The sequence below is a fragment of the Athene noctua genome, chromosome 8 (assembly GCF_965140245.1).
Source record: "Athene noctua chromosome 8, bAthNoc1.hap1.1, whole genome shotgun sequence".
Taxonomy (NCBI): domain Eukaryota; kingdom Metazoa; phylum Chordata; class Aves; order Strigiformes; family Strigidae; genus Athene; species Athene noctua.
In genome coordinates, this window is record NC_134044.1 from 18,647,590 (window position 1) to 18,660,685 (window position 13,096).

At 36.9% G+C, this 13,096-nt stretch overlaps 1 protein-coding gene across 12 annotated transcripts in view; it reads left to right on the forward strand.

Moving 5' to 3' along the window:
• The window catches only part of ARMC9 (armadillo repeat containing 9), a 69,558-nt gene that overhangs the window by 21,902 nt on the left and 34,560 nt on the right, over nucleotides 1–13,096 (forward strand). For 8 of the 12 annotated variants that reach the window (XR_012634038.1, XR_012634037.1, XM_074911877.1 and 5 more), the window contains 6 exons: nucleotides 1,617–1,652; nucleotides 7,636–7,670; nucleotides 8,843–8,954; nucleotides 9,877–9,969; nucleotides 11,236–11,326; nucleotides 12,208–12,331. Coding sequence is in view for 10 of the 12 variants with exons in the window: in XM_074911877.1 (XP_074767978.1) it covers nucleotides 1,617–1,652; nucleotides 7,636–7,670; nucleotides 8,843–8,954; nucleotides 9,877–9,969; nucleotides 11,236–11,326; nucleotides 12,208–12,331 (491 nt within the window). In the remaining 2 variants the exon portion in view is untranslated. The remainder of the gene's footprint in view (nucleotides 1–1,616; nucleotides 1,653–7,635; nucleotides 7,671–8,842; nucleotides 8,955–9,876; nucleotides 9,970–11,235; nucleotides 11,327–12,207; nucleotides 12,332–13,096) is intronic. The other 4 variants (XM_074911880.1, XM_074911876.1, XM_074911878.1 and 1 more) reach the window with 1 other exon arrangement.

The following is a 13,096-nucleotide window of genomic DNA, read 5'->3' on the forward strand; positions in this document are numbered from 1 at the left end:
TATATCAAGTCTTCTCCATCCCTGTCCATGGGAATATTCTTATATGTTACCACCTATATATGGTAAAGAAGAAACAAATCTACCTCTTTATGTAAGCAAAGATTTACTCTGCGGATACAGTATACGATGCCTTTTTCACAAGTTGCTGCAGGTGATACAACTACCTGCAGCAGCTTGGGCAGATATTTTTGTTTGCATAAATTCCTCATCTCTAAAGGTAAGATGTTGCCATCGGTAGGGGTTTTCACAAACTTTTCCTGTTATTGTCCTGTTATTGTTATTATCCTGTTATTTCCTGTTATTGTCCTCAAATCATAGAATAGTCCAAGTTGGAAGGAACCTTGAAAGGTTGTCTGGTCCAACATTTTGTGTTTCCTTTAATGTTAAAATTTTCCTTTAATGTCATCTTTGTCTTGATGCCTGCGTACATTTTCACTGGCTCAGATCACGTGTGTATTGAAATGTCCTTTCATCATGATACAGGTTATCTTCTGGTTTCTTTTGCTCACTTACTGGTCTCTATCAATGTTGTCTTTTGTCTTAAATTTAATTTTAAAATATCTTCGCCAGGAACTGTATGTATTTGTGTATAGCACTGTAAAAATGAAAATATTCACATCAGGGAATTATGCGTGTGATGGTAATAAAAAGAATATCAGATTTTTAAAACTGGTTAAAGAATAGAAAGAACTTTATTTTCTGCTCACAGTGAAGAGTGGCAAGTTTCTTATACCTTCTGAATATGTCTGTTAGAGGAACCTGCTAAATACAGTGTTTATGTGCTTGTTCATCTGCACAAATATGTCCTCTAAGTATTGGCAGGTTTGCACAAAAGACTAGAAGCAGAATAATTAATGTTTGTCTTACTGTGTTGAACTGTGTCCCTTTATTTTGATTTAAGACTGTTCTTTTTATATACAAAGCTGTTCCAAGTAAAATATTTTAGTCTAATTAAAGAGAACATGGCATATTTTGTACTAAACTACTCAAACCATGAATTACCACCATTTTTTATTTTAGTAACTAAATCTTAGGTTTCCTTCCAGAGACTGTTTCTTAATTTATCCTTGGAGCCTTTTGGGATGAGGAATTGATAGCATTACTGAAACACCTTAAATTGTCTCTCTCTGCTTTCATTACGTGCTGGTGAGGAACTCCAGTCAAAGCAAGTATGGAGAATACTTGCAGCTGCTTTCTCAGAAACTGAGGTCTCTGATTGATACCATGTTCACTGGTGGCTCTCTCTTAGCTGCTTCAGTGTAGTGAACAACAGAAATCATATATTCGCATAAATGTGTCAGTGCTTGGTATGTAGCTATTCTGACAGTTATAATGGAATAATGTGCAGACTAGGTATGTTTGCCAGGTGTGGAAAGGAGAACTTGTAATGTAAATTTATCACAAGAGAGACTCACTGATTTCAGTCCTAAAACATACGAGTATGTGGACTGGGAGAAGGTGCTTATACTTTTCTTTTCAAACCTAACAGTCTGTTCATTTTTAGATAATTTTGATGTGATGTTTTTTTTAGAACTGTGCATTTCTCTGTGATTTATTTCTGTTAACTTATTTTTTTAATCTTCTTTATTTTAATGTGTGCCTGTTTGCCCATAAAGGGATATTACTCTATGAGCCCTTGTGATGACGGATATGTAAGTGTCTATATCTTTATATCCTTTCACGTTGCCTGCTCAGTCTGTCACAGCCTTTAAATCTTTTCATTTCACAATGTGTAACAATTTTCCGTGCATTTTAACTTGTCATGACATTAACTGTATGGTTTATAAAGAGCCAAAAAATGTTTTGAGTTTTGGAATTTCTGCATGGAGAACAGAAGTTCTGAGAACCTTATGGCTTCACAATACACATAACATGGCATGTCAGCAAAAGAGCAGCTTTGTCCACAACTTTTACATGAAACACAGCTTCTTATAGCATGCAGAAAGCAACTGTTTCTTCCACGTGAACATCAGTGTATTATAGTATACAGTGTCTCTGAAGTGTGCCAACACCAGCTGATCCCACACCACTTTTGACAAAGCAGATAAATATTATTGCTTAAGACAATACAGCAAATTGAGTTCAGGTGCATCGTATTTTACATATTTGTATTTTTAATTTCTAAAGTGAAACTTACTCTCTGTAGTAAAGATTATAAAATTCATACGATTAAAATGGATCCTCTTTCATTGAAAACTGAAAAAGCACAACAGTATTCTGTGTATTGCCTATGACTTCTGTAACCCAGATGGAAGTTTGTATTCTGGCAATATTACAAGTACACCATAAGTATCTAATTTTGCCCATAGTCAGTGCATTCTTTGCAAACAGAGGAAATGAGTCTACTTCTAAGTAACTCGGTATGTAATCAATTCATAAAGTGATTGACACCGATTCTGAAAAATGTCAGTCAGTATTCTACTTTCAAATAATCCATATTTATATTTTTATCCCTTTTCTTGGGTAAAACAAGATTTCACCTTTCAAGAAAAACTACATTTTTTCCAAACTTATTCATCACTTGGAATTACAGTAACCCCTGTGGGCACTCAACTTCCTGCTTAAAACAACATTTTGTTTTGAGAAATAGTCATAAAATTATTGAATGCAATGGACTATTCCTTATGTGCTGCTTCTTATCTTAATGTAGAGAATACTATCTGCATTCACGTGTGTTAAAAGACCACCTGTATTAATTAACCTGTTCCTGTTGATAGTGTGAATGGTTATATCAGATACCTTTTGCTTGATGTTTAACATTTTGTTCCCTCAGTCAGTTTGTTCCCTCTCATAATGGTCTGTTTTGATTATTTGAATCAATATCCATCAAATCAAATATCCACAAGTTGATTACAGATGAGCAATTATGAATTAACTTTTCTTTAGCAAAGATAACTTTTGCCCTTATACAGGTAGCCTTAGTTAAATGTAACTTTGAGATGTAAAATACAATAACTTACAACACAGAGTTGTTCATAAAGTTTTTCTAAAGCTATCTGACTCTAATTCTGAGGTTTTTCTTGAATACATAGATAGCTTTCAGCCTCCTCATGCTGTTTATATATAGTGTTTTATACTTTGTGTTGTCATTACATTATCACATAGTATTACAGTATTACTTTTTTATGTACACTTCAGGTGTCTTAGAGAACCTGTTTTGTATGGTAAATGGGAAGTTTTCATAACAGCATATTTCTAGTATAAGTAAGAAAACAAACAAAAAAAAAATTAAAAACATTTGCAGATCTTCTTATGAAATAAATTTGCATAGTCCCAGTAGACCTGCCAGGTTACACAAGCTTGGAGCCTAATCCATCATAGGCTGCATGTAGCAGTCTTCTCGTTAATGTATAACAAATTAGCTCAACATAAATTTGTGGGTTATAATGTTATGTACAAATTTGATCAAATTTTGGGTTACTCCTCACATATTCATCATGTATCTTTGATTATTAATTCCGAATCTCCATTCACTTGACACTGAATTCTTATGGCACATTTTGAGAGTGGTAACTGAGAACAGAACCTGGCTTTCAGCTTTAGCCTTCACAGGCTATTTAGGCATTTGATGAATATATACATCAAATAGAAAAGTGGAGTTGGTTTGAATACAGAGCTACAGTATTTGATAAAATCAGTTGTGGTTTTGGCTTGCACATGAAATGCATCTGTTTTCTTTTATAAATATTGATTTTTTTTTTTTCGCTTTGAACTTTTTTGTTTTATTCCACACTGTTCATATTCATGCCTCAGTTCAAAAATGAAGGGCTGCCATCTGTGGCTGATCTGCATTGTGACAGAATTACTTCACTTAATATGGCACCTGGTTTGTCTTTGGCAAGAACCAACACAAACATAAGTCATGATCCTACCAGAATGAGCTATGCTTGGGCTGTTGTTTTCTTGTGTTTGTTTCTTTTCCTTTCATTAAGGCACCTAGTTTCTGCATGTGTTTCAATTCTGACATGATTCTGTTTCAGGATAGGTTTTAATCAAAAGTATGGTGTTCACAAGTAAGTCTGTGAATGCTGGGAGTCATGTATTGCAGATGAGTCATGCATGCCCCATGTTCTACATGCTCTTTTCATTCACTGGCAATTTCAGGAATACTATTACTCAAGAGGTTGAACTAATATTTAACCTGTTCCAGGAAAGGTAAGACTGGGGAAAGGGATTGGCAGAAAATGCTAAGGAAATAAATTCTTTTTAATCTAAGAAAACTGGTAGTACAGAGGAGCTATGTAGACTTGGCTGATTGGGACATTGTCTGGTGGTTGACATGATGGATGTGTAATGAGGAAGTTACCTGTCAGCAGTGCCTTTGACTCTCATTGCCCTTCAGTCTGTGGTCTTGGATTCATCACCTGGAGATGAAGATCATACTGTTTCTACTAACCTTACAAGAACATTAAGAATTTACTTTATATAGAGTGCTTTGAGGGCTATGAATGTACAGTGCTAATGGTTTTACTTTCATCCAATTATTTAAAAGCAGCTGTTATGAATAAGTCCCAACTTTACAGCATCCAAGTACTCTGTCAAAAACACGGTGCAGTTGGAGTTTTTGCATTATTGCCACAGAACTGACAAGATATCATCAGAGTTCAGCATTTGGATTTGAGAATGAATACCCAAGAAAGAGAAGAATGGATCTGTGAGGATCAAAAAGCCAAAAGGCTGAAGTGGTCTCTGTTCTGCCCACTTCCAGGCTTCAGTATTAACCTTTTCCTCAGTTAAATGTATCCATTCCTAAAAATAATTTTAAAAGGCTTCATGTTTTTATGTGTATCTGCAACATAGATGTCAATTTTTAAAAGCATATGGCTAAAATTTTGCAAAGAACTTGGAGTGTTGTTATTAATTTGGTGGTAGGGCACGTTTTTGTTCCTGACAATCTTGCTTTTGCTTTCCATGGTAGCAATGTAGTGAGAGGGGTGAAGCCTGGTTCACCTGGCACTCCCACCAGAAGTAATGCACGTGGAAGCTTGGCTTTGGATCTACAGAGATAATGGTGAAGACAATGACCTTTTTCCACTAGGTAGAATATGTGTTTTAAATGAAGCAAGTGTGCTGACGTAAGTAAGCCCACGAGCTGATTTGTAGGACCCAACTGTATTTGAGGTGTGGTTTTCCTTTTGTTAAAACTAATGTGCAAATCAAGAACTAGAGCTTAACATAGCTTTTTGAGGTTAGGTTATGTAAAGATATTTAAGTCTGTAAATATCCTGAGACTGAGACATCTCAGATCAGTACCAAAGAGGAGAAACAGAAACAAACAAACAAGTACTACCTAGTGAAATGTGAAAGGAGGTGCTGAGGCCAAAGTGTATTTGCTTTGGTGGGCCACCTGCTAGGGAATTCAGGATGCACATTTACCCTTCCCTGCTTGCATGGGGCAAGGCACTTTGTGAGGAGGAGAAGAGCACTCTGCTTAAGGAATAAGAGTATTAAACCAAGTTAAAATCAAATGTGAGGATGGATCTGTATTTTACTCTTTTCATTAGAAATCTTTGTGTGAAGGAAGCCATGAAATTTTCAGCAGAGTATAGGTTGTGTTCCCCAGGCTTAATTTGCACCCAAGTCCATAACTCAGTGCTTCCTACTGCTGCTTCCAACTTGTCAAATCTGCCAGCATTAAAAATGAGGCATGGGGCTTGGTACAAACTGTTATGACCTGTCTGGGGTATCAGCTGGAGCTCTGCAGGGACAGGCATCCCTTGCTGCTGCTGCTGCAGGAGGCAACGAAAGCAGCTGAGGAATGGGTGTAGAGGTAGTGCCAGTCAGTCTGGGAGTGAGAGGTGAAGAGTCCATGGTATGAGGAAGAGAAAGGCTGGCAGGGTAACAGGGCTGTGAGGGTCTGGGGTGTCGCATGTCTTTCCTCTTTAAAAATTAGGATAAAAAGATGAAAAGTTGAGACTCTATGGCAAGAAGTAGCCTAAATGTTAAATTGAATGATCAGCACTTGGTGGTACTGCATTTTTTGCTTGTTCAAAAATTAAATTAAACATTTGCTGAGCAGCAGAGAGCTTTTATATACATTATTTGCTCTTAGTGACTTGCTGTATTTCTTTTTGTACCACAGTTCTTTGTTTCATCTTCTCATCTGCAAGGGCTCAGTCATTTCGTTTGCTTTAATGTCCTATAGTCACTTTCCCATTTCCTTTAATGGAGAGGTGTGTTGAGGAAAGCAGTGAAAATTATTTGTAATTTCAATGCTCACTCAGCTACCAGATGATAGGTTTTGCCTGGGAAAACAGTTTTGTTTAAACAAAAGTTAACTTCTGATATTTATCAGAAATGCTAAGGAAAATGAATACAAATAAATGAGTGGAAAACAGTTTAGGTAGATATGATACTTTGAAGGGCTTTTGTATTGTGTGAAATAAACTATGATTTGAGAACTGCTGTCAAGACAGGTTAATTTTGAAGTGTATGACCTGTTAATTGACTATTGTGTACAAGTCATTCATTGACTTAATATAAAATGCTTTCCAGCGTGCCTATAAGCTTATTTCACATCTAAGAGAGCAGTTCCTTGTATTATGAAGGATGCCCATGAAGTAGTGTGTTCACGAGTATGTCAGCTGGTGTAATTCAATATTCTCTATGGTATTTCATGCTTTTTGTCTCCTAAATCCCTCAGTTTTAAATCTGACAATAGACATTGATTATATAGCTCCCATTGAAAGAGGCTAGGTTAGAATAGAAGTCTGATTTTAAAGGCATAAGTGGTAATGAGAGATTTTTTTTAGAAAATGAGTAGGGAGATCAACACAAAGAGAGGACACTGAATATTCTGCGAATGTGGTGTGTCGTTGACATCAGAATACATGATATGAAGCACTCTTATGCCAGAATTGCTGCTTCTTGGCTCACCTACAATTAGCTCTAGCAAAAAATATTTACTGAAGCAGACAACTTTTATGTGGAACTTTTAAATGGTGTTGATATTTTAAAGTTTTTGACTTGTTCAGTAGTGGTGCCTGCGTATGCTGTGTCACACTGCATCAGAGAGCAAGTATCTGGGCTTAACTGAATTTATCCTTGACAGAACCCCTGAGAAATGGCATGCTGTTCCATACTGGTTTTCATACTAGAATACACAGTATTCTCTTTACATAATATACAGGGGTATATCTTAGTAGCAACAGGCATTCTGATAACATTAGTGTCAAAACAAAGTAATATAGCAAGTTTGGATGCAGTAGTATATGCTAGGTCTCCAGTGAAATATTATTGCAACTTTAAGGTATGTGAAAATTTTTGAAGTCAATAAACGTGTTTAGCAAGTCCTTCATTGTTCCTCAGTGGGCTTTGGATAGTAGTTTCTACTCACTTTTTCTTTTTCTTTTTTAGAAATTCTTCAAGTGTAGATAATTTTGGGAGTATGACAGTGAAGATAACACAGCCAGATCATAACGCAAGAGATTTTTACCTGTGAAACACTTTAAGGGAGAAGATAAACACTGAAGTCCTCTCTCTCTTTAGCTGTGTTTGTATTTTGCAACATACATTTTATAGGAAAAGAACTGCAGAACATCAGTGAAAGAATTCACTGTGGACCTTGTTAGTAACACTGCTGGTATGAAATTTGGACTAATCTGTTGTGATTTTTTCTTTCTTTTTCTGATCCAGGCTTCCACAATGTTGAGAGCATCTTTAGGCCCTGTGTGAGTATTTATTGCTGAGCTTCCTTTGTATCTGTAGAGGAGGAGCGGTTTGTAAGCTGCAGTGCCCTGCCAGTTGTCTGCAGTGGCAATCACTTGTCCTCTCTGTGTGCTTCCTCTGATCTCAGTGAACTTTGTATCCAAATATTCTGTGATCTGCATTTTTCTGTTGACCAGGTTCAGTAACATCCTAATTTCAGCAGGATGTTGCTAATCCAGTAAATCTGCCACTCCACACCTGTGAGTTGGTTGCTGTATTTTCTTTACTGTTTCCGCACATTACAGTCTTGTTGTTGTAAGGGGTTTGATTCTCACAAATCCATGGTAATGTGGATTTTTTTGGTGCTTCAAGTTTAATTTTTGTTGTGACTGACTTAATAAAATTTGGCTTATAAAACTGAATAGAGATGATATATCTGTAGTGAAGGCTTTATTAAATTTTTGAGACATCGTTTTGATCCTTCTGTTGTATAAAACATAATTAAAGGGACAACTATACATATAATATAAAATTTGTTTTGAAAAGTAAAAGGATAGGAAGATAGGAGTAAAAATTTAGTGGAATATGTTTAAATATTAAAATTAAAGCATTGACTAGAAGCAGTTTTGTTAAGGGAAACTTCAAAATAGCAAGATAGTACTGATGCATGGAAAGTGGTCCTGTATTAAGCCTTACGTTTTAAGCCAGCATAGTCCAGCCTGTAAAAATCCATTCAGCCTACCACATTTGCCTTGGAGAAGACATTTCTGTGTCCATGAGGGTTTAGGTGAAGTTTGAGCTGCAGCTTGTTGCCACGTCTGTTTATAACCATGTGCTAAGAGCCACAAGCTGCTGCTGTCATGCCCTTGTGGTCCACACGAGATAAAAAGAATGTTATTGTACTGTTCTGTGCCAGTAGAAGGCTCAGATCATCAGTTGGCTAGTTGTCAGAGTTTAGTGTCCCCAAGTTATGATGGTAAATGATCTGTGTGCATGGTGGAAAAATAAGTCCCAAATTTAAATAAAAAGTCTTGTTCTAACATGGCAATGGTAATAAAAGTAACAAAGGTGTACAAATATGGAAGCTCTCTCCTGTAGCAGACTTCCTGTTTTGGCTCTTCTCACCTCAGTAGCATCAGCTGCGCTGGATAAGGAGAGAGAGTTTTGATGAATGTCTTTCCCCTTTGTGTTGTAGGAAGATGCAGGATGTGCCATTATTGCCCTCTTTGGATTATGAGAAGCTGAAGAAGGATTTGATTACAGGGAATGATCGTCTCAAGGCCTTCTTACTGCAGGCTCTGCGCTGGGTAAGGGACAGGGCCTGTATAGAAGTAAACATATAGGTCCCTTCTGGAGGGTTCCAGAACTAAAATCCATTTTGCGGGCAAGATGGTTGTTCTGGTGATCAGTTCAGCATTATAGGTAACATTTCTCTTTGTCAGTGAAGCCTGCTAAGGCTCCTGAGATGATGAAGAAAGCCCAGGCAGTAGGTATCTATTTGTAGCGGTGTCCTCATCATCTGAGGAAAGCCAGATAGGAATTCCTGGGATATTCAGTGGAAATAATTCCTGATGTGTTTTCAAAGAAGTTGTTTTAGGCAGTTCTTTTTCCATGTATTGCCCTGTTTTAGATTTATATAAATATTGCTGTATCCAAGAAACACCTGACTAATCACCAGTTTTCCTTTGTAATCAAGGTATTCTACAAGAGCCTACCTTTTGGTGACTTGGATCATGTAATGATATTTCAGAAAAATTAAACAGGAAGTTACATTTTCCTGCTGAAAAGGAAGCTGATGGGTTCAAAGTGACAGACATAAAATATTATAATAATGGAATTCTGATCCAGCTTCAATGTCCACTTTCACATAAAAAAACATCCATTGGGTCTGACCAGTGGTTCTTCTGGCCCAGTATTCTGTCTCAGATCTTTCAGAAAAGCACCACATCTGTAGCTATTAGAGGGACTTTTTAACTTTATGGGAAGTAATGCTGTATCCTTCCTGTATGGACAGTGATGACAGCTCCCAAGTAACGGTTTTGTAATGGATCATTTGGCTGAGGTCAGGTCAGTTCGTCTCTTTCCCTTAGATCACTGAGGCTGAATTCCTTCTCCCCATGAGAAGAGGTTTCTCAGCTGTGGGGTATCAGCACCTTTAAAATTTTCAGTGGCCATCAATTCACATTACCATTTATTTGACTCGTTTATTTATGTTGTTATTTATTTTAGCGCTTGACAACATCATATCCTGGAGAACAAAGAGACACTGTCCTACAAGCCTACATCACTAATGACCTCCTAGATTGCCACAGCAGCTGTCAGGTCAGCTGGAAAGGGTTTTCCTCCAACTTGTATGTGATATTGCTCTTTTGTTTATTTAAAGTGCTGATCAGAAAATTTTATCACTCTCTGGAATGGGGGAAAAAAATAATAGTGCCAAAGTCATGTAATACATTTAACTTCTGCATCCCAGTCTTTAAATATTGATGGCAAAGCTTTGCATTACAAGAGCTGTCGATGCAGATTGTAGACAAGTGGAAGTTTGTCACCTCTCCTGGTGCTTAATGCCTGCAGGTTGAGCAGAAGCCTACTGAGCCCCTTACTTAGGAGTTAGCTCTTGCTTATCAGATGATATGTCTTTTTTTGAGTGATTATGTATTGATAGATAATACTTCCAATCCATTTCACTGATCTAGGCTAAGAACCAAATTAGGACTTCAGCCTCAATACCTCTGTGGAATATATGATTATGCACTTGTAGTAAAATGTTCAACAGTATTTCCGTGAATTTTGAATGGATTGTTATCTTTCTTTAGAAAGGGAAATTACTGGCATGTTGATTTTGAAAGGTTGCTTCTGTCATTGGTAATCCAATGCTATTGCTAACAAAAGTGCAATAGCATTTTAAATTTGTAATAGTGAATTTTGTCCCCCAGTTGTTTGAAGCAGTGGGCCTACTTATTATGTTGTGGCTCCCATTTTCATTGTAACAGTAACTTCACTAGAAAAGTTAAAGGATTATTAAATCAATGATCTGGTTTTCTCTATGTAAATTTCTGTGAGAGGAAAGTTGCGTATAAGTAATGTATGAAGTAAAACAGATTAAAAGTAGTTTTCAATATGGTGTTCTTTGTAAGTTACTGAGCTGCTTTCCCACACTCTTAATTGTCAAACAAAAGCATTCCTATTTAGGTGACATTACTTCATTTAAGTTCATCAACAAATTTAACAGATCTTTTTTGTCAGTAACTAAATATTAATTTTAGATAGCAGCTTTAACTGATAACTGTGTTGATTCATTATAATTCTCACCCTACACCCATGGACCTTAATGATGGTTTAATAGACTGAGCCAAGGAGCTCTAATTTGCTTATTTGTTCATTTTCTATCTCTCCCGCAGCCTGCTGCCAAAAAAAAAAAAAAAAAAAGAAACTGAGAAATTTTGGATCATATTGACATTATTTATGATATCAGTATGCATTCAGAATTTGTTTGCTCTGAAAATTTCATTAAGCTTTTGAAACATTATAGAAGACTATCTTTTCCTACTTTGGTGAGTTTTTATTAATGTTTGCTTTCTTTTTCAGAGAAGTGTCCTCAAATTATTACATTCTAAGAGCGAGGTAGTCAGACAGTATATGGCAAGGCTCATCAATGCTTTTGCTTCACTGGCAGAAGGTAAGAGATTTGATTGGAAAAAAAAAAAAAAGTCAGCATTTTCATAGAAAACTGGCTTATAGGTACTTCACAAGTGCATGTCACTGCATGTGGAAATTTAGAGCCTTATTTGCACCCTTTTTCTAGGGATTCACTGTCTTTTGTTACATGCATTCAAACCATTTTTTCAATATCCAGAAAGTTTTAATTTTGACAGTGTATGTTCAGCATTTCAGTGGTCTATATGAGAACTTACGCAAGCACTGCCTTTAATATAGTCTTCAGTCTTTTCATGAGGGTTAAAAAAAAAAAAAAAAAGACAGAAAAGGCGAAAAATCCCTGTTAATTAAAGGTCCTGTAGGCAAAACTGCTACCAGGCTGTGCAGCAGTAATTAGTGCAGCTGCTGTTACATCTTCCTGGTCCTCACCTGAATTGTACCTCGCTGCTGTTTGCATTTATATGCAGCTTTGTATCTCTGCCTGTCCCAAATTAGCCCTTGGTTTGGTGCTACTTAAGGAGCTAACTGTTGCTAGGAACTGAAATCCTACTTAAAGTCAATAGTAGTAGAGCACCTTACTTTCCTGAGCTCTTTGGACGTCTCTGCTCTTTTCCTGAAGTATACAAAACTGATGGATTAGTAAAGCATGAATTCCTGAAAGAGGAATAGTGGATTCTGTGTGGTACTGATGTGGTGAGGAGCTCTAATGTCCCATGTGGCTGGCTTGAATGCAGATAGTCTGCTAGACAATTCATTTGTGCAGGTTTGTTTGGGTCTTGGCACAAGATTGTGGCTTGTCAGGAAGAAATCGAGGTCAATCCTGCTTACTTTTCCAAGGAGAGGGAGCTTTTCTGTCATAAGCGGATATCTCAGCATCTGTTCTTTCATCACTTTTTGCACCAGGTCGTGTCTACCTTTCTCAAAACCCAATGTTGCTGCAAATGCTGGAGGAGAGACTGAAAGCTGAAGACAAGGATTCCCTTACATGGGAGAATGTTCTGGGGGCTCTGCAGAAATTCAGCCTCAGGTGATGAAAACACAGCATGCAGTGGTGACAGCAGGAGAGGAAATGCAGGCTAGTTAGACTCTGTTCAGGGAGGAAAGAAGAGCACTTGATTTTCCCATAACAATCATCAGAACCTCTGATGACTGATGAAAGCAGCATCATTTATTATGGAGGAGAACTCAGTTTTGCTGACTGAATTAACCTGACTTCCTACAGCTGTCAAGACCCAAGTAAACGTACATAGCCTTGTGTACTTTATATGTACTCCTTAATTGAATGAAGTGAAAATCTTAATTTAGGAAGTTCTGAAGATCCTACATATAGAAAAAGAGAGTTGCATTACACTCCAAAGCATAAGGTTTTCATTATCCTTCCTGCAAACATTTTTCAGGATTTTATCCTCATCCTGTTAATCCCCTTTCCTGGAGCTGTCTATGCATGGGATGTCTTGTTTCTTACTTTTGCATTAGTAGTCTGACTCAAATGCCCACCACAAAAGAAATATGCAAAAGCAGTAAAGGGCATGATGTTGCTCCCACTTATCAAATAAATATGATCTAGGAACTCTGTTTTTGCAGTACTCAGGAGGAATATCCAGCCCTGAATAGTTAACTAAATGTAAGGACATGGATGGATGTGTTTAGCTGTTGTTATTTTCATTCATGTTTTGTCTAAATTAAAATTGCAACTGTTGGGGTTTATTTATATTTGTTTGTTTGGGCTTGTTGAAGAATCAGGGCTGCTTTTAGATTTGTCTCATTTAGAACTTGTCTGGATGAAGCACAT